The 23,187-nt window shown below is 48.3% G+C and overlaps 2 protein-coding genes across 7 annotated transcripts; one reads left to right on the forward strand and one right to left on the reverse strand.

The window, feature by feature from the left end:
* On the reverse strand, positions 1-11,103 carry rbpjl (recombination signal binding protein for immunoglobulin kappa J region-like). The gene is made up of 12 exons (XM_078092652.1): positions 10,788-11,103; positions 9,025-9,172; positions 6,820-6,945; positions 6,582-6,652; positions 6,386-6,504; positions 5,685-5,859; positions 5,099-5,236; positions 3,914-4,026; positions 2,323-2,463; positions 1,716-1,871; positions 1,525-1,628; positions 1-699 (listed from the first exon to the last, which is right to left on the reverse strand). Exons 1-12 carry the CDS (start codon positions 10,885-10,887, stop codon positions 402-404), a joined length of 1,689 nt encoding a protein of 562 aa, XP_077948778.1. The 5' UTR covers positions 10,888-11,103; the 3' UTR covers positions 1-401.
* matn4 (matrilin 4) lies at positions 8,859-22,093 on the forward strand. Of its 6 annotated transcripts, XM_078092619.1 has the most exons (19): positions 8,945-9,077; positions 12,170-12,274; positions 13,555-13,666; positions 13,764-13,799; positions 14,023-14,198; positions 14,295-14,453; positions 15,841-16,072; positions 17,230-17,352; positions 17,580-17,702; positions 17,928-18,047; positions 18,332-18,454; positions 18,713-18,835; positions 18,908-19,030; positions 19,438-19,535; positions 19,731-19,862; positions 19,962-20,145; positions 20,256-20,408; positions 20,737-20,839; positions 21,155-22,093. In XM_078092619.1, the coding sequence occupies exons 3-19, from the start codon at positions 13,585-13,587 to the stop codon at positions 21,213-21,215; spliced, it is 2,151 nt and encodes a 716-aa protein (XP_077948745.1). In that variant the 5' UTR covers positions 8,945-9,077; positions 12,170-12,274; positions 13,555-13,584; the 3' UTR covers positions 21,216-22,093. The 6 variants fall into 6 exon arrangements, with proteins under 6 accessions (XP_077948744.1, XP_077948748.1, XP_077948746.1 ...); XM_078092618.1 differs by lacking the exon at positions 12,170-12,274 and having other exon boundaries at positions 8,859-9,077; XM_078092621.1 differs by lacking the exon at positions 13,764-13,799 and having other exon boundaries at positions 8,933-9,077.
* The last annotated feature ends 1,094 nt before the right edge of the window (positions 22,094-23,187 follow it).

Below are 23,187 nucleotides of genomic sequence, written 5' to 3' on the forward strand. Positions count from 1 at the left end.
TCACATGCAGCCAATTTATTGATTCATGAGATGCCATAAAGCTCACACAGTGATTATTGACTTTGGTTGTTTAGCATCAATCCCAGATCATTTGGAACAATAATGTAAATTATAAGACATCCTTTTAGAACAAAACTTCTCGGTTCAGAATGATCTCGTGCAAATATCACGAGCATAGTGCCGATCAGCCTCATTGTTTCTACCGGCTTCACAGCGACATAAGATTCTGATACTTCACCTTTTCTCCATCTGACGATCTGCCTTTAGCTTTGACCACGTTTACTCTGCATGACATAATCATCTGGTTAACTCTGACATCGTCCCGAGCATGTGCCTGAAGCATGGTGAAGACGAGGTCAGAGCACAGCCTGGATCCAAGCGTCCACCTGAGGACAGGTGAGCTAGCTCTGCATGAAGAGGTGGAAGTTGGCTCTGGTGAACTCCTGATGGATGGTCTCCAGCAGGACGTCGTCCGGCTGGCCTTCCTCCGCCCCCTCCCGCCTCCATCCTCCTGCTGCTCCTCGGGCACACAGGAGCGGCTGGAGCTCCGGCGTGTAGGTGAAGCTGAAGGCGGTGCGATAGATGAGGCCGTCCAATCGGAGGAGCGACAGGGGGACGGTCGTGATGTGCCTCAAACGGCGCCAGCCCTCACTGAAGACGGAGACGTCCGGAACGACGCAGAGCAGAGACTGGGGAGACCTAAGCAGGACAAACACAGGGACACAAAGTACAACCTGGAGGACAGAACTTTCAGCCTGGACCTGGACGTTCAATGGTCTCCAGGTAATGAAAGAAGCTCTGATCATTAACTCCATTGACAGATTAACAGTAACCATTTGGTGGGGGAGCAAACGTAGTAGATTTAAAATACTAAATATGAATCAGGTGATGGGGCCACGTCCTGTGACTATGGAGGCCTCAGCACGTTGGCTGTGGGCTCTGACCTCAGGAGCCGGTGAAGGTCGAGTCCTGCTGCGACTTATCGGAGGGAGCTTCATTGGCCCCTTTCATGCCTCTCAGGTCTACTTTTATAGAGAAGCTGATAAGCTGATTAATGGATCATTAGAATAATTGCTAGTTGCAGCCCGTTCCTTTAAGCCTAGTTATTTCCAGCATTGTGCAGAAGGGTATTAGCCAAACGTAGCGTAAAGCCTGGAAGAGGGGAACGGTGCCTTTAGTGCAAACAGGATTTTGATCAGTGAGCTCTAGAGAGCAGTTTGATTTTCAGGATCAAACAGAACATAATTTGGGTTCCGGCTGTTCGGTTGTGTAATATTTGGTGCTTTATTTGCTATAAAAAGCTGACTTTTATGTGCGGTTCTCTGAACTGATTCTGTTCCGGGAGCTGCTGGTGTGATCATCTGACACGCTGAGGCTTCATATCTCAAAGAGTTCTTCCACTCTTAGAATGTACTTCTTTCTATATCAGGATTTATAACATGAATCCACATGATGATTCAGGCTCCACAGCCTTCATCTGTTAGGCTCCTCCTCCTTTCTCACCTGTGCACACGACACACCCACCTGAACATGGTCTCAGCCTCGATGTTTCCAAACCACACCTTGAGATGAGGGCTCAGGTTCTCTCCGTGGACCTCCAGCGTGGCAACATGTCCTCCACCATTCACCTGACGTAGCACACACACACAGACACACACAGTTTTAGGAAGACATCTAGTAACATATTCACATCACCTCCACCCCCCCCAACTCACCTCTAACCCTGTGATGACTGGGAAAGGAGTAACCGGTGTCTGGATGCACGACGGTCCCTGATTGAAGGTGAACTCCACCGCCTCCACCCCGATGATGGTCCAGCAGGACCCGTCGTTCAGCACCACCCTGCCGGGGTCCTTGGCACTGGACGGCGCCTGGAGAGGAGGAAGAGGGTGGGATGAAGAGGAGCCGATAGGAGGAGGAGGGCAGGATGAAGAGGAGGGGGGCAGGAGGGGGCCGAGGTGAGGAGGAGCCAGGCAGGAGGGGGGCCGGGTGAAGAGGAGGGGGGGCAGGAGGGGGGCGGAGTGAAGAGGAGAGGGGCGGGTGAAGAGGAGGGGGGGCAGGAGGGGGGCGGAGTGAAGAGGAGCCAGGCAGGAGGGGGGCCGGGTGAAGAGGAGGGGGGGCAGGAGGGGGGCGGAGTGAAGAGGAGAGGGGCGGGTGAAGAGGAGGGGGGCCGAGGTGAAGAGGGGGGGGGGCAGGAGGGGGCGGGGTGAAGAGGAGGAGGGCGGAGTGAAGAGGAGGGGGGGCAGGAGGGGGCGGGGTGAAGAGGAGGGGGGGCAGGAGGGGGGCGGGGTGAAGAGGAGGGGGGGCGAGCAGCAGCCTCACATGGTGCAGCCCGACGACGTCGTTGGACAAACACAGGTAGGCCTCAGGGTCGTCTCGCAGCTGGAAGGAGCACTTGTGGAGCTGAGAGACGGGCTCGTCCACGTCCAGGATGGCGTGCTGCTTGTTGACCTTACGGATGACCTGGACACACGGAGCAGACTCAAGGTCAAAGTGGGTGAACCCCTCTAGTCAGCAGGGCCGTCTTGCCCTCTGGACGACCTCCGTCTCGGTCTTAGCATCGCCTTGTAAAATGACTCCAAGGCCGCGTGGAACAGTCCATAAGGAACCTCCTAGCGTCCTTTCCTAACCACTACGCCTTGACCGCTGAGGAAATCGTCACGGGGGCAAGGAAAGGTGGTAAGGAGAGTTCAACAGTTAGTTAGTAAAGGTGAACGTCGATGTTTAAAGAGTCAATACAAGACTATCAAGAATATCCAGATAACAAAATAGCGCCTCTATTTGGCATTTGATTATCATCAGTCTGTTAAAGACTGTTACCATAGAGACCGGTTCCATTTGCAGAGCTAGACTGACAAAACTGACTGTAATTTATTTGGCCTACAAAATAATGTACTTTTTTAGTCCATGTAATAACAAACCAGGAAGTTCAAAAAGAAAAGTTGTAAGTAGCAGCATTCAACTCCAACCATCCTCTTCCTGAAACGTAATCGAGTGGTTTCCTGTGAATTACGTTCGTTGACTTGAATACTAAACCCTAAGAAGGTCCCCAGCTACGGAGCGCTGTGACAGAACTCCGAGGCCTCAGAGGCCGATTACCAGGAAAACACACAGAAAGCTCTGCATCAAGCAGAAGACCAAGACCTGACTGGATGAAATACCTGACAGGGTGGAGGCTGGAAGGTGGAGCAGCTGCAGCTGTGTGCAGGAAGCTGACAGGAAGGGACTGTGAATACCTCGTGGTGTCTCCATTACATGGCTCTACCAACACACTCCTGCAGCAGTCTGCTGATCCAGCTCAACCTTCTGGTCAACCTCCATCTCTCTGCAGACAACCGCGACCTCCACCCACTCTCAGCAGGAAAAAAGCCTCTCCACCCAAACGCGTGGATGAGGACAGAGAGGCCGTCGGGTTGACCTTCAGCGGAGGTCGTAAAGGAAAAACCTGCGCAGACGTGGCGGCTCAGGTGGCCGGGGGGGTTACACCCGATCAGACCAATCCCACAATGCATCAGTGCTGCACACTGAGATTAGAGACGGAGAGACGTCATCACGGACTAAAAAGCTCAGCTTAAACCTCTTCACCAAAAGAGAAAACAAAACCAAAGTGTTTCCAGGGGGACACTTATAACGACGCACACGGCTGTAAATGGTAAAAGCTCATTAGTCCAGAATGCAGCAGAACTTATGGAAAAAACAAAGACATCTGATGTCTGTGGTGAGATACGTCCCGTATGCATCAGCCTGTGTACCCAGAATGCAAAGCGCTCCAACGGTCTATGGTCACAACAACATCAACGGTGGTCAGGTCGCTGAATACCTGAGCGATAAAGTTCTTCCTCCTGATGGACTCCAGAAGGAATGCCATTGTACACTGTGTGTGTGTGTGTGTGTGTTCCTTTGTGTGCGTTACCATCGGCGGCAGAGCAGCTCCGGTCTCGGTGCACACTAACTGGACCACGCAGCCGTAACAGATGAAGCCTTCGCTCAGCACAAAGTCTCCTTGGTCGACACGCTGGTCCTCCACTAGACACACACACACACAACCACACACAAATACACACAATAACCACACAACCAATCAACTGAACGCAAAGAGGCGTCGATGTTTGGAGGAGCGAGAAAAGAAACGCCAGAGACAGTGAGAGTTATATGAAGAGTGTGTGTGTGTGTGTGCGTGTGTGCGTGTGCATGTGTGTGTGTGTGTCTGTGTGTGTGTCTGTGCGTGTGTGTGCGTGTGTGTCTGTGTGTGTGTCTGTGCGTGTGTGTGCGTCTGTGTGTGTGTGTGTGTCTGTGTGTGTGTCTGTGCGTGTGCGTGTGTGCGTGCGTGTGCGTGTGCGTGTGTGTGTCTGTGTGTGTGTGTGTGCGTGTGCGTGCGTGTGTGTGTCTGTGTGTGTGTGTGTGTGTGTGTGTCTGTGTGTGTGTGTCTGTGTCTGTGTGTGTGTGTGTGTGTGTGTGTGTGTGTGTGCGTGTGCGTGTGCGTGTCTGTGTGTGTGTGTGTGTGTGTGTGTGTCTGTGTGTGTGTGTGCGTGTGTGTGTCTGTGTGTGTGTGTGTGTGCGTGTGTGTGTCTGTGTGTGTGTGTGTGTGTGTGTGTGTGTGTCTGTGTGTGTGTGTGCGTGTGTGTGTCTGTGTGTGTGTGTGTGTGTGTGGTCTATGAATAACCGGGCTCAGGAGCTGTTGGAGGTCGCTGCACACCGCGTTGGACAAATAAGCTCTCAGAGTGTGAGGGAAGCTCACAGTGTCTAGTGTTGGTCTCCAGATGTGGAACTGTCCCATACGGGTGTTCGTATCCCAGCATGCACTTGGGCTGGGGAGTTAACTATGAGCAGAATGTGTCTAAAAGGAGGAGTAATGTCATGTGACCTGTGTGAAGTTCGTTCTGCTGTAGAGCTTCTTCCTCGGTCTCGTCTCTATGAGGCACCAAACTCAACATGCCGGTCGTTTGGAGCGACAATGAGGTCACGTGATCGGTGAAACAATAACAACAAAGAGACGATTTTGTCTTGAAGATCAAATTTCTTAAACACTTTTTGATCCGCTTCAACAGCCCAACAGTAGATGTGTTGACGGTGACACCGTGTGCCCCCTCACACGCACCCAGGGTGATGGTGAAGGCCGTCCACTGCCTGGCGCTGGCGACGAAGGCTCCTCTGTCCACCGACAGGTACCGAGTGCTGACGGTCTGAGAGCGAAGGCGATTGAACAGAGCTACTCGAGAGCAGGAGGAGATACACACTGAGCACAGACACACACACAGGGACACACAAAGCACTGACTTAAGAATGTGCCTTTATTGGTTGACACATCATTTAAATACACCCATTACAACCACCACAACCATCAATACCATTACAAGCAAAACCACTGCAACCATTAAAACCACTACCACCACTTTAACCATTATAAACCAAACCTGACCCATAGTGACGCCACGAACCAGGTCTTTGAGTCTCCTTATTTGCTAACAATGTTTGGGTGAGGAGCTCAGATCCTCACAGAGATTAACAGGAAGCTTCAGTCGGAGACGACCTTGTGACTTCTGGGGTTTTGGATCAGACATCATCTGCATATCTGTTTACACAATGATACGTTTAACAGCTGCTCGCCCAGGTGGTAAATAGACCATGTGGATCAGATCCAGCTGGACTTAGAGATGAAACTGGCGGACGGACTGGGGACTCACGGTCGGCGTTCTTCATGGACTGTCTCTTCTGGGACGGCTTGGAGATGACTTTGATCATCCGGCTGTGGAAAGAACCCACTTCCTGTCGGTGGCCCACAAACAGCCGCAGCAGCAAGCAGAAGTGCTTCCTCTTGTCTTGGTCGGAGATGAACAGGGACTTGGCCGAGGCAAACATCTGAAAGACGGAGGCAGAGGAATAAAACACAGAGAGAAGATGTTTGTGATGCTCAATGTATGCTCAGGAGACATGGGGTCTGCAAGAATAGTGTGCAGAAGAACACATGTTTGGTCACTAAATGTCTCCTGGTGTCTCCCCCGCAGACGAGGAAGAAGCCAGTAGACACACACTCCACTGTTCGCTGAGTCAACAACAGGCCGCAATAAAGTAGCCGATGCTCTTGTTTGAGTCAACAAACACACGGTGGTGTTTCTCCATCAGACACAACAGGGTAGAGGTCTGACATCCGTCTGAAGACGGCACAAACAGGACAGAAGGGCCCAACAGCGGATTATTAAAAGTCACCCAGACCACCGTAGGAACAAATCTACTGAGCATCAGGGGCAAGAGGCACCTACAGAGAGCGTTGTGTCTCCACCAGGGGGCGACTCCTCTGGTCTTACACAAGTCTATGAGAAAATGGCGTCCCTCCCTCCTCCTCAGTCCGGACAGAGAGGCGTGCCCCCCTCCCCATCCCTCTCACCCTGGAGTCCTGCTGCTCGTCAAAGGCCAGCTTGAAGGAGTCGGCCTGAGACTGAGCGGAGCTGTCCAGGCACATGTAACCGCACGGCCGGTATGCCGAGTCACCACCGCGGCCGTCTGCTGGAGAGACATATCTTCAACAAACAGCTGTATTCAATGGTCTTCTCGTGAGCCCACTGTGTTTCAGGTTCCTCTACCTTTCAAGTGGTCCTGCATGACCCTCCATCCATCACCGCTGATGTAAACACAAGGAGGAGGGCAGAAGAACCTGAAGGTGACGACAGAGGTCAGTCCATCAGAATCAGAACCACTTTTTACTACATGTCAGAGGTGCATAATCATTTAATAATAATAATAATTTCACTGCACTACATCTCAGAGGTAGATGTTGTCCTTCCGTATGACATGAAGCTGATAATACTTAAATGCTGAAACCTCTTCTCGTTGCCGTAGGACTTCTGAGCGACCTTCGCATGCAGGATGGTGATGCTTTGGTCAGCGTGAGCTTCTGTTCCTGGTTCCCTCGGTGCTCCCAACTGATGATGAAAGCCCAGATCCAGTCTGCCGATTGGACAAGAGCTCTGTCAGTCACAAACAGCCATGAAATAATTTCTTTAAGTGTATGTCCTGTCGTTTAGTTTGAAACATTAGCTCTACTACCACTACGAGCACAATGCGAGGACATATAGACTGAAGTTAGCATGCTAACCGGTTAGCTCCCTGGGTTGTAATACCACTTGTGACCTGGAGAGGCGATAGTGAGTCCAGCCTGTACTCCGCCCACAGCAGAGTTCTGTCTTATCTTATTTTAATTTCTTTGATTTCAACCTCAACCTTTGACCCGAACTGAACAAAGTGTCTTCAGAATAAGCCAATAAATGACTCAGCAGCGAGACGGGAACCTCAGGAGAACACGTCCTCCTCAGAAGGCAGCGCAGGTACCGATTCAGGCTCTTGTCATCTCCCTCCTGGACTACTGTAACTCTCTCCTGCAGGTCTCCTGCTACCACCATTCCACCTCTGCAGCTCATCCAGAATGCAGCAGCTCCACTGGTCTTTAACCTTCCTAAGTTCTCTAAGCTCTCTGAGGACATCAGGACCACAGAGAGCCTTCACATCTTCAGACTAAAGACACACCTCTTCAGACTCTACCTCCACTAACACACTAACTAACTGTAGCACTTACATTGGACTTATAATGGTTCTTATCTACAGCGAGTTGTACATCGGCTTATTTGATGAAATTGCACTTTCTTGTTTCTTGCTCTTGTGAGTTTGTGTCCTTATGGTTGAAATGTTCTTATTGTAACTTATTGTAATGTAATGTAATGGAAAGAAGGGCTCAGTCTGAACCCTCAGTCTTGATGGTGATGATCATGATGGACTTCACAGCCGTGAGACACAGACAAGCTAAGCCCAGTTCTGAATGTGGCAGAAGATCCAGGAATGTGGAGGCGTAACACACATGAGACAATGGAGGAGTTATTCTGGTTCTGCTACCTGATCCCAGAGACATAAAGAGAACAACCTGTGCACATCTCTACCGATTGAAAATGTGGATTTTATAGCAGAAATAAATACGTTTCTGCAACAGAAATGTTAAGTGAATGAAATATTACACACTGGTCCTTGGTGGAGTCCATCCAAACGACTCAGGGAGTTTAGACCAGGAAACTACTTGTGTTCTGTTTTTGACATTATTGCCATTCAGCAAATGATCAAATGTCTGCTGGAGGAAATATCACAGAGACGTTTTCTCCAGGAACACAAGGCTCAGATTATCCATCTGAGACTCAATGTGCCTGTTTTCTAAAATGCTCTGACATTGTTCATGTCTTCAGCAAAGTGACCTCAGCGCCGTCAGTCCACCTTTCAGCCCAGGTCAGGGTTCACACACCGCCTGTGTGTGCGCTCAGGCTCCAGGGTGCCGGCAGAAGTCTAAATTAGACATTCACATCTTCAAAGGTCAGAGGTCAGCGTGTCGGCAGCTCAGACCTTCTGGCATTTCACACCGTGAACACAGAATGGAGAGAAGTAAGGAAAGAGAGCGGGGGAACTTTCACCTCCCACAGAGTAATGATCTTCTGGGTCAGAGGTCGTTCTGCTGAAGAATTAGTTTAGTTTGAGCCCCGACTGAACAGGTGTCAACCAAGAAGTATTCAAATCTTTTACTGCGAGAAAAGTACTAATACAACAGAGTGGAAGTACTCCTGGATTCAAACCCCAGTGAAGTAAAAGTACCTCGGTTTTCGTCAGATAAATGTACTCAAGTATTACCGACTGTTCTGGGTCGTCCAGGGCGGACTGGTCTCTTCTAGAGTCTGAGCTGAAGGAACCAGAAATAGAACATCTGGTCCCTGATGGTCTCGTGTACTGGTGGAGGTCTATAGAGGTTCAGGGTTTCTGTATAAATATTCCTGCAGTTTTCATGTGTTTGTGGCATGAAGCTCTCTGACGGACAGGAGGAAGGGGGCGGGGTCTCCGCCCTAATGCCTCCACCTCTTGGAGCCCGCAGCAGGTCACGGAGCGAGAGGCGCGAGCGACACGTGACACCGCGGCGAGAGCGTCGGGATAAAGGAGCGCGTCCTCGCCGCCGTGCGTCTTACCGGACTTGTTGCCGCGGACGATCACCTGCCTTACCTGTCCCACCCGCCGGAGCCCGGAGCGTCGCGTCCCGCCAGCAGCGTCCCCAGGTGAGTGAGCGGGCCGCCCGGGGCGGGGGTCCCAGGAGCGGGGCAGAGCCGAGCCGGGTCCGCGGGCCGGGATCCGGTCCGGCTGCTCGATGATTCTGGCAGTTTGAAAAGGTGCAAAGAGAGAAAATGTTTATTTAATAATAATAGTAATAATATTCAGATGATCACTTAATAATAACAAGCTGCTTCTGATTCAATGTTGATAAACTCATAAATAGCTTTATTTTGTCAGTGTGATCGACAGGAAGCTACAAATAAAACCGGTAGAGAAAGTGAGAGAGAAAGGGGAGAGAGAAAGGGGGGAGAGACACACACAGAGTGGGAGAGAGAGACACAGAGTCCGAGAGAGAGACACAGAGTGGGGAGGGGGGGGGTCATTCTCTGGGTGCACACTGGTTGCCTGGAGGTGATGTTCAGTGCAGGATGCAGACAGACAGGGAACCGTCCAAGGGGTGAGAGAGACAGACAGGGAACCAGTCAAGCGGTGAGACAGGCAGACAGACAGGGAACCAGTCAAGCAGTGAGACAGGCAGGCTGACAGACAGGGAACCAGTCAAGCAGTGAGACAGGCAGGCTGACAGACAGGGAACCAGTCAAGCGGTGAGACAGACAGACAGGGAACCAGTCAAGCGGTGAGACAGGCAGGCTGACAGACAGGGAACCAGTCAAGCGGTGAGACAGACAGACAGGGAACCAGTCAAGCGGTGAGACAGACAGACAGGCAGACAGACAGGGCACATCTGGCTCTAATCTTAACAACAAGAGCAGTGTGTTCTTCTCCAGCTGTCATTCAAAACTAACTAGAGGTCTCAGTCCCTCCTGTCTGTCTGAACACAGACAGACTGCTGAGTGTTTGTAACCTTTCCTTCACTTCTTCACCCCCTGAGACAAGGAGGGGGTGGGTGTACTGCATGTGAAAACACTAAAGAAGATGTTATGTCACAGTTGTGGATGTTTTGTGATTAGTTAAACGGTCTGTACAGGTTGTCAATCACACTGTTGCTTTAAGAGGTGGAGGGGCTACTGCATACACACCTAACTTCAAAAGTACCTTCTCCCCGTGTCTGCGTGGGTTCTCTCCGGGTTCTTCGGCTTCCTTCCACAGTCTAAAGACATGCTCTGGGGGGTTTGGTCAATGATGACTCTAAATTGCTCGTGGATGTGCGTGTGAGTGGTTGTGTGTCTCCTTGTCAGCTCTGCGATTGACTGGTGATCGATCCAGGGTGTACCCCGTCTCCCGTCTCATGTTGGGTGAGATTGACTCCAGCTCCCCAAAAACAGTTTGAACAGATTGATAGGTCAGCAGAAAGACAAAGCTCCCTTCACTGGTTACCAGTCTGCTCCTGTTACATCTACTGCATCCACTACACCTGGACCAGTTAGCACCTCTACTCACTACACTTGGACCAGGTAGCACCTCTACTCACTACACTTGGACCAGGTAGCACCTCTACTCACTACACTTGGACCAGGTAGCACCTCTACTCACTACACCTGGACCAGGTAGCACCTCTACTCACTACATCTGGACCAGGTAGCACTATATTAGCACTTACTTATAGCACTTGTAGTTTGGTTTTCTTCTTGAAGAAATTGTACTTTGTTGTTCTGGTTCTGGTCCCTCTTGGTTGGCTGCACTTATTGTAGGTCACTTTGGATAAAAGCCTCAGCTAAATGATGAATGTAAACGTAACGTCCTGTGTGTCTCACCATTGCCGGTGTGCAGAGCGTCCATGGCGACCTCGTCAAGAGGCTGCGTTGCGCGGGTCCATCGGCTGAAGGTGTGTTGCTCAACACAACGCGGACTCATACATACGAAGCAGCCTGATGGTCCAGTGGTCTCTGTGCACCAAAGAAAGGATTGAAACCAGAGCGTGACGTGGTGGTTAATATCAGTGCCACCATGACAACAAAAAGCCTCCTCCTCTTCCTCTTCTGCTTCTGGCTGAACCTCTCTGTCCAGATGTTCTAGTTGTTCAGGTCAAGCACCGTGAGAGTAAGAAGGTTGGCTCGGTTAGAACACGCGAGTCAACCAGTGTCACCAGTAAGAACAGACCAGTTGCTCCAGCTCAGCGTACAGTAAGAGAGGTGTGTGTGTGTGTGTGTTTACCCTCCATCCTGGACCTGTTATCAGACCCCTGTGAGTGTGTGTGTTTAGGGAGATAGCCACCTGTGGCCGGGCGGCAGGTTTCTCACACACACCTTTCCTTCGTCTTTTCTTTTCTCTGATTGGTTCAAATTTGTTCTATTTCATGTTTACACCTTCATATATCGTAAATTCCGGACGATAAGCCACTACTTTTCCCCGCGCTTTGAACCCTGCGGCTTATACAACGGCGCGGCTAACGTATCATTGTTTACGTGCTAACGTGCGAGAGCGAGACAGACATGTGCGGGCAACGTCCGGCTGTCGGAGAAGGAAACAGAGCGGACACTGATGTTCAAGCTTCTTGTCTTACCTTCTGTGCAGTTCGTCATGTAAATCTGACCTTTGACCCTCATTGGGGACACCTCTCAGAGTTCTGCCTCGCTCGGGTCTGTTCTGCAGAAACCCGTCAGAGGACATGGAGACAGAAGTCTGCAGAAAGCGTTAGCATGTTGATGCTTGGCAGCAGCAGGAAGTGATGGACCAGTCCTCAGGGTCAAGGAACCTTGAGAGGAACCTGGGAGTGGGCGTAAATGAAAGTTATGACCGTTAGAGGACGAACAGAGACACCCTCTCTTTGTCTGACTAAAGTTAGGTTGGGCTTTGCTTCTGGGATCAGATGAGCTGAGGAGGCGAGCGGTAACAACGATGCCCAAAAGAATCAAAAGACAACCTTCTGCAGCTGTGAGCTGAAGAACCACTTCCTCAAATATATTCACCTAGACGGACAAGTCCTAAACTGTTGAATGGATTTACGAGCAGTCAGTAAGTCATAATGAAATCTTTATGGCTGATTGATCCAGTAGTGTGAGAGACTAATGTGGACAGACACCGACTTCTGTTTAATCCTGAGCATATTCTTACCAAATTACATTACAGCTGATGCTTTCATCCAAAACGACTTACATTGCAATTTTAACCCATGGCTCTTTACATTTTTGCACAGGGAGCAATTAGTGGCTCAGGGACCAAAATATGTCAGACATACAAGGAATTTGACTTGTCGGTTGGTGCATGACATCAGACAGTAAGACGATGTTCAACAAGACAGGTAAGACAACATAGTGCAAGGGGAATTTAAATAAAAAATACAATAAAGTGTGTGTGTGTGTGTGTGTGTGTGTGTGTGTGGGGGGGGCTGCACATGCTGGTCGCAGCATGATGGTGGTAGATTGTTCAGTGAGGGAGACAGGAAGTGGGTGTTGGGGGGAAGGTTTCTGTGTGTGCGGGGGGACGGGCGGGGGCTCGGCTACAGAAAGTCATACTGAGGCGTCTTTGTCCTACACACACGGACACGCTCACACACACCGACCTGGATAAAGTGTCTCAAGTGTCCTTCAAATCTGTCCTCTGTGTCAAATGAGCTTTTTCTTTAAACATGAAGCGATATTCATATTTAAATACAGTGAGTATTGCCTCAATGCCATCACGTGGATCACGTGGCAGTGGGTGTGTCTTCTCCTCCTGATGATCTCTTTCAATCTGGTATACCTTGATTCAAAGTGCCACAGATAATTCAATTCAATTCAATTCATTTTATTTTGTAGAGCCCATAATCGCAAATTACAAATTTGCCTCAGAGGGCTTTACAGTCTGTACACATACAACATCCTCTGTCCCGAAACCCTCCATCGGCACAGGAAAAACTCGAGATAGATACAGATAAAACCTCCCACCTTTAATAATAATAATAATAATGACAATAACAATGGCCCTGTTTACAATGGATGAGTCCATGTTAGTAATGATTCAAAGATAACCACATGTGTATCTCTCATACATAAATTCATAAAAAACTGTTTCACAATATGAAGACATGAGATCTGCTTCTCTCACAGGTATGTTCTTATGTGAACTTATTTTTTTTGGACATCCTGTTAGAGGAAATGAGAAAAACATGAACCTTCAGGAGGTCCTTCACAATAAAGGTTGGACCCGGAGACATTGAGATGAAGTTCGTCCGCTCCAGAAAGCCTTAAATCAAGCCCTCGTGGGAGGAGAGTGGGAGGGGCCAGTGGGAGTAGGAGGGGTCAAATCTGTAGAGGGGACATCACCACGGTAACGCCCATCACGTCTCCTGACGGCGTGAAGTCTCCTCACCCGAGGACAAAACAAATCTGACTATTACTTCATTGTATTGTTGGTGGAGCCGACGGTGTTCCTCCGTCAGCAGCCTCAACACTCAGTTACAGAGCAGACCAAGTTTTATATATATATATATATATTATGCCCTCTGTGTTGTTTTAAACCCGTCAGCACATGAAGCAAATATTTCATGAGTTTCTTCTTGAGTCAGACAACCTCTGCATTCCCCCCTCTGCTCCCTGAAAGGCTGATCCGGTTCCAGTCTGCTAGAAGAGGATGATGAGGATGAAGATGAGTGCGCTGTGTGGCTTCGTCCTGACGACTCTGCTCGTCCTCGCCTCCGCACGACCCAAAGCAGGTCAGTTATCATGACCCTATGCATAATAATAACCCTACATATAATAACAACATTATCACACTAACCCTAACACGTGGTACCCACCTCACGTCTACAGCAGGAGCCCAAAGTCCCGGAGGACGAGGCCCAGCTGGTAGATAATGTGGAAGTAGAACACACACACACACACACACATACACAGGTAGACACATTGTTTTCGACTTAAACAACATAAACATAACAAATCACATCAGATCATTGTCCCCTGAAGTCCCCCTGGACTTTTACTTTGGCTTTTTCTTCGAACATCACAGAGGTCGAAGCTCCTTTGAGTCCTACCCGACCCCCCCAGTGACGGTTTCTCTTCCTCCTTTCAGGTCCGGAGCAGAAGTGTAAGTCCGGTCCGGTGGATCTGGTCTTCCTCATCGACAGCTCCCGAAGCGTCCGGCCACATGAGTTCGAGACCATGAGGAAGTTCATGATCGACATCCTCAGCACCTTGGACATTGGACTCAACGCCACCAGGGTGGGAGTGGTTCAGTACTCCAGCCAGGTACTGACCCCGGATCCCGCCCACCTCCTGTTGGCGCTTCTCCTCCTGCAATATAGGTGGTGATTATGATCACACCTGCTCCTCTTTTGTTTCCAGGTGCGCAGCGAGTTCTCCTTGAAGACACACCCCGGGCTGGACGCCATGGTGAAGGGCATCAATGAGATCATCCCCCTCGCTCAGGGGACCATGACCGGACTCGCCATCAAATATGTGATGAACTCGGCTTTCATAGACGAGGAGGGAGACCGGCCGAAGGTGAGGCGAGCCGCCAGATTCACATTCCCTCCGTCAGGGCCGGAGACCCTAGACTTTAATGGAGAAAGAGTCTCCACAAAGTGGACATTACACTCTACCTCGCACGCCATCTTCAGACGAAAAGGGTAAACATTTCTCGGTCCACAACATGCTAACCCTCAGTAAACAACATGCTAACTCCCTCAGTCAAGGGCTGTCAACAACATGCTAACCCTCAGTAAACAACATGCTAACCCTTAGTAAATGAACATGCTAATCCTCAGACAACGTGCTAACTGTCAGTCAACAACGTGCTAACCCTGATCATGCAATCACTGGGTGACATACAAGGGGGGCTCTGGGGGTTTTAAGAATCCGATACCCCCTCAAAGAGGCAACAGCTAAAAGTATGGGGGGTCTCTAAAACGATTAGACAATTATTTAATACCTGCAAATGCGCAAACGTTGTTTTTGAAAGCTAACTAATGTCCAATTTGTTATTCAAACTGAAAAACACGTATTCATAAGGAGGAGGATCTTGCGCTGTAAACCAAACCGGATGAGACGTGATTCTCATTGTGGACTTAAAGACACTTGAGTCACATGATAACTCTCATAGCTGTTAGCCAAACAATCACATCTTCCGTGTCATTGAGATGACGTTGATTGGATGAGGATAGCGGTAAAAGATATGTCACAGAACAATATATAAAGGAGCCATTCAGGAGGTTTGTGTACCTCTTGGTGTTGGGAGCCAATCTCAGGTTGGCCACGGGTGGCAGCGTGACACAGTCTACATATGGGGGCACAGGTGCAATTAGGGTATCGGTGACGGGGAGATCGCACGGTTTTTACCGCTCCCAAGATGCGCAGCGAGATCAAGAACGAAATATAGATGCAGTTGTGGTTTATAAAGTATAAAACTAATAAACACCTTGGAAGACTTGGAATCTCTGTGTGAGCGAGTGAGGAACAGGATCTTCTCCTGCACCCTGCTGAGTGACCAACGAAAATCTGTCACTACATGTTATTTATTGTTAAAAATATTGTAACAACACAACGACATTCATCAATCGCCATTAATTAATCAAGATTAATGAAAAATGTGCGATTAATTCATTTTTTTAATCTAATCTAATAAACCCTAATTATTATTATTGTTATATATATATATATATATATATATATATATATATATGCATACATTATGGATCTCTCTGCTGCAGGCGTCGATCACTACATGTTATTTATTGTTATATGAAGATTCAAAGTAGAGAAACAGTTGAAATAGATGAAGGACATGTCTTTATTTCTAGTTAAGCATTATTCCTTGATTAACAGGGATTCTAACCTCCGTCCTACCAGCGTCCCCCTGAGTTCTGACCCAGAGGTCTTCTGTCCCCCCCAGGTGCCGAACGTGGCCGTGATCGTGACAGACGGGCGTCCTCAGGACCGCGTGGCGGAGGTGGCGGCCGAGGCCAGAGGGAAAGGCATCGAGATCTATGCCGTGGGCGTGGCAAGGGCCGACATGGCGTCGCTAAGGGCCATGGCGTCGCCACCCTTTGAGGACCATGTCTTCCTGGTGGAGTCCTTCGACCTCATCCACCAATTCGGGCTGCAGTTCCAGGACAAGCTCTGCGGTGAGATGCAGACAAGGACAATCACGTCCCCACATAAAAAGAGAATAGATTTGTATGGAAGTTCACTCCAAGTAGCTTTGGGTCAAGTTTCAGATTTTATTACTTAAATTAAAAAAAAATACGGGAAATGTTATCAAGCATCAATCAAAGACATATGACATCAAAGGTTCAAGGATGACATCACACCTGCGCGTCTTGTGATGCTGCTGATTCATCACGCCGTCTCAACACGATATTTATCCCTTGTGTTTTAACGTTAAACGTTAGCTGCTACTAGCTTAGCACACCTGAATCTCTGACCCAACCGTCGCTTGCCCAGCTGCATTATGGGTAATGTAGGCTTCAGGCTTTGTCAAGGAAGAAGACAGCATCTCTGGCTCTGCTGTTTGATACTCAGAGGAATAAAGATTTTGAAACCATTAAAGTTGAAATAAATAGAAACACCATTATTATGTATATGGAGTTCAGGACAAACAACCCCATTTGATAGACATTCATCATGTGATGAGGATATTGGGGCTGTCAACATAAATGCACTAATCTATGCGATTAATGTGGCCGAGATTAATCAAACAAGATATTTTAACGTACTTTCTTTTCCGGGACCGGAAGTAAACTGGAAAGCTTAAAGCACTGCTATGCTAAACTAGCTGCTGTGCTACTTCTATCTCAACATCTAACGTTACCTCTGCAGAGGACCACCACTGTGTCCCTAAAAGACCGTGGTTTGAAAACGTCCTGCTAAATGTGGGGACATTGTTGGCACTTCAAACACGTTAAATGATGGAGAGTTCAGAGCAAAGTGCACGAGGACGACAGGAAGAGTCGCTAGTTCAACGTGTTCCACCAAGTAGAATTCTGCCTCCAAGATCAGAATGTGTTGACATAAAATAACATTAGCAATTAAACAACAGGGTCTAAAATACACTTATACAATTTTCTAACGTGATCCCTCATTAGTCATTACTGTTTAGAAGAAAAACAAACATTCATTTAAAAAAAAATATTGTAACAACACAACAATATTCATCAATTGCCATTAATCAAGATTAATGAAAAATGTGCGATTAATTTGTTTTTTTAATCTAATCTAATAAACCCTAATTATTATTATTATATATATATATATGCATATATTATGGATCTCTCTGCTGCAGGCGTCGATCTGTGCTTGGAGTCGGAACACAGCTGTGAGCACATCTGTGAGAGCTCTCCGGGCTCCTTCCACTGCCTCTGTCTGCCCGGCTACACCCTGCGGGAGGACGGGAAGACGTGCGCAGGTAACCAGAAGGTCACATCTAGGGGGTCGGGTCCAAAAAAAGAACTTTACACCTAACCAGGGGCACAAGCAGGAAGCTTAGAAGTGCTGACTCACTGCTAGGCTCCAGGACTCGATCCACAGAAGATATCCAAACTTAATATCCCAAATGTCTCTGGACACCACATGAGGACATATGCAGAAAGAGATGCTTCATACACGATGCATCTGTGCGTGTGTGTGTTCCAGCCATCGATCTGTGTGCTGAGGAGAGACACGACTGTGAGCAGATCTGCGTCACTTCTCCCGGTTCTTTCACCTGCGACTGTAACAAAGGCTTCAAACTAGACGAGGACAAGAAGTCGTGCACAAGTTAGTGCACATACACACAAACATGTACACACACTGCTGACTCATCATCCCTCTGCAGACTTACATTAACCATCACTCAAAAGAACTAAAACATGAGTCCATTAAGATTAAAGCTCCTATTCCTTTTCTCCTTCTGAGATCTCAGAACGTATTTAACATTTGTTGCTCGTGACACATGAGCAGCGTGGATCTAAACGTCCCGCTCGCTGCTTCTGCCCCCCACAGTGATCGACTACTGTTCCTTTGGGAACCACAGTTGCGATCACGAGTGCGAGGGCGTTCTCAACGGCTACTTCTGCCGCTGTCACCAAGGATACAGGCTGCTGGACGCCAAGCGCTGCGAGGGTGAGTCGACGACAATGGCACATAGACACACAACACATACGCCACAATGCATGGTCACGTGACCACGGTGCATGGTCACATGTGTTCTAATATGCTTTAGGGCGGGACTACACATAAACGTCCGCATCATCTCTAACTTGTGTATTTATATTAGGATAATCTAAGTTTATTTACCTTTTTTCTCTAACGTTTTATCCATCGGATTGATGAAACCGTGTCCATGATATACTTTGTAGTAAAATCCACACACACACACTTTATATTAATGTGTGTGTGTCCTCCAGCCATCGACCTGTGCGCTGAGGAGAAACACAACTGTGAGCAGATCTGTTTCAGCGCACCAGGCGTCTTCACTTGCGACTGCAATGAAGGCTTCAAGCTGAATGAGGACAAGAAGACGTGCACACGTTAGTCAGGCCCTGCACGCGCACACACACATGCACGCACACGCACACACACACACACACACACACACGCACACACACACGGTCTAGAGTACAAGATTGTACTTCATCTCTGCAGCCTGAAGACGTCCCTTGGAAGATCAGCAGCAGTCCACTGTGTCATTGTGTGTGTGTGTGTGTGTGTGTGTGTGTGTGTGTGTGTGTGTGTGTGTGTGTGTGTGTGTGTGTGTGTGTGTGTGTGTGTGTGTGTGCGTCCTCCAGCCATCGACCTTTGCGCTGAGGGGAAAGACGACTGTGAGCAGATCTGCGTCAGTGCGCGAGGCGTCTTCACCTGCGACTGCAATGAAGGCTTCAAGCTGAATGAGGACAGGAAGACGTGCACAAGTCAGTGAGGTGTCGGGGGGAGTTGATCTCGGGTCTAAACTAAAGCCTTACTGAACCTGTGTGTGTTTGCAGACATGGACCTGTGCAGCAGCGTGCAGCACGGCTGTGAGCATCAGTGCGTGAGCACCCCGGGGAGCTTCTACTGCGTCTGTCCCGAGGGACAGCTGCTGCAGGAGGACGGCCGGAGCTGTGGCAGTGAGTCCTTTAAAGTCCTTCAGCCGATCCAGACCGCCATGGTCACCTTCATATTCATCACGCAATAATCATCCTGTGATACACAATACAAGGCCATGAAATAAGCGGACGCTTGCCAGTTCAGCCTGGTCTGGGGGAACCGAGCCCAACCGATTCATGGCGCCCCACATGAGTAGCGTCCCAAAGGGTTTATTTATCATTGGGCTCAACAAGCGTTGGGGCGGAGTGGGGGGGTGCTGCCTCACCTATAACGGTAAAATTGACGTTAACATTAAGATTACCTTTAATATTAACATTATTATTACCTTTAACAACTGGAAAATAAAAACATGCAGATTTCTGAATACGATAACGACGGTTGTAACAATGTCCGAGATTCTATATGAAAAATACTTCTTCTTTTTCAGGCTGTAAGTCAGCGAACATCGACCTGGTTCTCCTCATCGACGGATCCAAGAGCGTCAGGCCTCAGAACTTTGAGCTGGTCAAGAAGTTTGTCAACCAGGTGGGACTTCTTCCCATATCATATATAAATTATATATATATATATATATATATGTATGGATTCATGTCTCTGCAATATCGAGCCGTTGATTCACAAAACGTTCTCAGAATGCGGCGAATTGCCAAGTATAAAACAAGAATCGTCCTCCTGCTCGGCCTCGCTCACTCGTCCTCCTTCCCCCTGGTCCCCCTCCAGGTGGTGGACTCTCTGGACGTGTCAGCTCAGGGTACCAGGGTGGGTCTGGTCCAGTACTCGTCTAGGGTTCGGACCGAGTTCCCTCTCAACAGGCACCACACTGCTGATGAGATCAAAGCTGCCGTCATGAAGGTGAAAGCTTTTACCGCTTAGAGATGTTTGAAGAAGGTAATTGTCCAACAATCTTGATTCGAGCCGAGCCGTCCCACCAGAGCTCCTGTCCTCTTCCAGGTGGACTACATGGAGAAAGGCACCATGACGGGTCTGGCCCTGAAGCACATGCTGGAGACCAGCTTCTCGGAGGCCGAGGGAGCTCGACCCGCCGACCGCAACATCCCCCGAGTCGGGCTGGTCTTCACAGACGGACGCTCGCAGGACGACATCACGGAGTTTGCCAAGAAGGCCAAAGAGGCCGGTAAGACCTGGAGGGGGGGCCCTGCAGTCCGGTTTCTGCAGGCGACCTGCTCACAAGTGTGTGTGCGTGTGTGCGTGTGCATGTGTGTGTGTGTGTGTGTGTGTTCGCAGGTATCACCATGTACGCCGTGGGCGTCGGCAAAGCCGTGGAGGACGAACTGCGTGAGATCGCCTCGGAGCCGCTGGAGAAACATTTCTACTACACCACCGACTTCAGCGCCATCAGCACCATCGCCGAGAACCTGAAACTCAACGTGTGCCCAGGTACGGCACCGCGGTCCGGTTAGCACCATGCTAACGCCACTAGCACCCAACATGGGCCTACAGTAAGAAAACGGCAGAACTATTTAGAATAAAACCATACAGACTACTTCATTATACGTAAACAAGGAAAGATTTGATTAATAATTGTTGAACAGGATTTTATCTTTTTCAACAAAAGTAAAACTGTCTGCCATGATGTCATTATGTGGTGATGTCATGATGTCCCGTTGTCCATCTACTGATAGAAGACCAATGCCGGGAGGAGTTGAAGAAAGGGTTAACTTAACATGTATGTAATCCATCTGACGGACACGCTGTGTTTGTGCAGCGGAGAGTCAGGGAAAGATCGAGGTGAAGGACCCGTGTGCCTGTGAGAGCCTGGTGGAGTTCCAGCAGGCCACCATGAGCAGCCTGGAGCAGCTCACCAGCAAACATATCCTTCATCTAAAGAAACATATTCATCCAAACACTAATAGGGGGACAGACCAGGACTCGCTTTGTATTCTGGGTCGGAGGTGAGGAGCACAGACCGGTTCCTCAGTAAGTCATAGAGGAACCTGTGTGAAGACTAATGAGTATAATAAGAATAAGTAGGTTTTCTGTTCTGTAGAATCTGCTGAAACTATGAAGCATGTCTTTGTGACCTTACAATGAGCTGTTAGTTAAACTGAGTTCATCACTGTGCAGCAGCAGGAACGAGAAGAGTCGTAACTCATAAGCAAAACATCTCCCTTAACGATGCATCTACTGTCGGCCATGACGGCTCGTCTGGAGCAACTGGAGAACCAGCTTCTCTCCAGGAAGTGATCGCATCCTCATCAACATCACACAGGAAGCGGAACGGAGCGAGGAAGAGGAGGGCACATCACAAACAAATTGACCAGAACCTTCAGGGTCTTCAGTCGGTCGTCTAGAAGAAAACCTTCATGTGAAAGCAGGATCACACTAAAGCATCAACAACTCATTAAAACGGGACCAGCGTGTACGACTGCTGTTATAACTGGTGTTATTAATAACATGTTATAACATCAATTCTACATGTAGGATGCATCTGCTGTTATAACTGGTGTCATTAATATCTGATGTTATTAATAACCGGTGTCATTAATAACCGGTGTCACTCTCTTGAACTGGACACCATGCGAGCACCTCGTCACCATCAGCGCTGTGTTTACACCGGATCTCCTCGGGTGTTTGATGTGATTTCTTTGTAGCAGATTGTTTCTCTGTTTATTTGGAACAGAGAAAACCATTTTAATAAAGATTAACGTATCGGTACCACTGATCTGACTGACGAAGAGGAGAGTTTATGTTTCAAACTATAAGGGAAGTTAAGTCGTTGGTCACCACTGAATATGGTCTCACTCTCTCTCTTTAATCTCATTTGTTCTCCACGGCACTTATCATAGTCGGACGTGTTAAAGAATAAATCTATATAAGAATTAAAAAGTGGTCCTTCATCATCATCGTCACTTCAGACTGATTATATTGATCATTTGGTTTCTCGCTTGTAGTTTTGTAGAAACAAACGGAAGCTGCAGACCACACACACACATATATATACATATATATATACATACACACTCTTTATATTTGAACTCTTGTATGTTTTTGTACCTACTTTGTATATTTCTCTGATGGGTCTCTGTATTGCAGCACAGACGACAATAAAAGAGTAAACTTTTCACTTTGTGTCTCATTTATGAGAGAATATGAAGTCAGCAGATCCAATGAACATTAAATAAATAACTGTTAAAATATGAATGATTTAATGAACTGTCTACATTCCCCATGATTAGTACTACGTCACAAAACTGGAAACCATCACGAGTCCATGCAGGCGTCATGGGAACATTTGAGGTCAGAATCAGCGTTCTATGAATGCGTACTCATTCATGACATCTTAGGAAAACACAAACAGGACAGATGTTAGTATAAACATCTGTATGTACAGTGGGTAGAACAAGCATTTGATACACTGCCGATTTTGCAGGTTTTTCCACACCGGAACATATATGATTAAAAAAAATAATTATATATATATATATATATATATATATACTATATGACATAAGTATTTGATACATGAGAAAAGCCAAACTTAATATTTTCTACAGAAACCTTTGTTTGCAATTACAGACATCAGGGGCTGTTGCTGGGCAACACAGACTTTCAGCTCCCTCCAAAGAGTTTCTATTGGGTTCAGGTCTGGAGACGGGCTAAGCCACTCCAGGACCTGGAGCCTCTCCTTAGCTGCCCCGGCTGTGTGTTGTGGGTTCAGACCCAGCTGACCCATCTTCAATGCTCTTACTGAGGGACGGAGGTTGTTGGCCGAGATCTGGCGATACGCGGTCCCATTCATATATACTGTGCAGTCGGCCTGTCCCCTTTGCAGAAAAGCATCCCCAAATAATGATGTTTCCACCTCCCTGCTTCTCAGTTGGTGTGTTCTTGGGCTTGTACTTTACAGGTCATTTAGCTGACGCTTTTATCCAAAGCGACTTACATTACATGGCGTTTTACATTTTGCCCGGGGAGCAATTAGAGGTCAGGTGTCTTGCTCAGGGACACTTTCGACATGGAACATGGGGCAGCCGGGACTCAAACTACCAACCTTGTGATGACCCTCTTCTTCCTCCAAACACGGCGAGTGGAGTTTAGACCAAAAAGCTCTATTTTCGTGTCATCAGACCACATGACCGTCTCCCATATCTCCTCTGGATCATCCAGATGGTCATTGGCAAACTTCTCACGGGCCTGGAAATGCGCGGAGGACCTT

The sequence above is a fragment of the Gasterosteus aculeatus genome, chromosome 17 (genome assembly GCF_964276395.1).
Source record: "Gasterosteus aculeatus chromosome 17, fGasAcu3.hap1.1, whole genome shotgun sequence".
NCBI classification, from domain to species: Eukaryota; Metazoa; Chordata; class Actinopteri; order Perciformes; family Gasterosteidae; genus Gasterosteus; species Gasterosteus aculeatus.

What these genes read in the sequence shown, in the direction of transcription:
- matn4 (XM_078092618.1), top strand. Translation starts at nt 13,585, where the DNA reads ATGATGAGGATGAAGATGAGTGCGCTGTGTGGCTTCGTCCTGACGACT. An exon ending in AGGAGGGAGACCGGCCGAAG is followed by an intron (nt 14,454 to 15,840) that starts GTGAGGCGAGCC and finishes TGTCCCCCCCAG; the next exon opens with GTGCCGAACGTGGCCGTGAT. An exon ending in GGACGGCCGGAGCTGTGGCA is followed by an intron (nt 19,031 to 19,437) that starts GTGAGTCCTTTA and finishes CTTCTTTTTCAG; the next exon opens with GCTGTAAGTCAGCGAACATC.
- rbpjl (XM_078092652.1), bottom strand. Translation starts at nt 10,887, where the DNA reads ATGAGTCCGCGTTGTGTTGAGCAACACACCTTCAGCCGATGGACCCGC. An exon ending in GGCCTTCACCATCACCCTGG is followed by an intron (nt 4,027 to 5,098) that starts GTGCGTGTGAGG and finishes GTGTGTGTCTAG; the next exon opens with TGGAGGACCAGCGTGTCGAC. An exon ending in GAGCTGCTCTGCCGCCGATG is followed by an intron (nt 2,464 to 3,913) that starts GTAACGCACACA and finishes CCGTGTGTCCAG; the next exon opens with GTCATCCGTAAGGTCAACAA.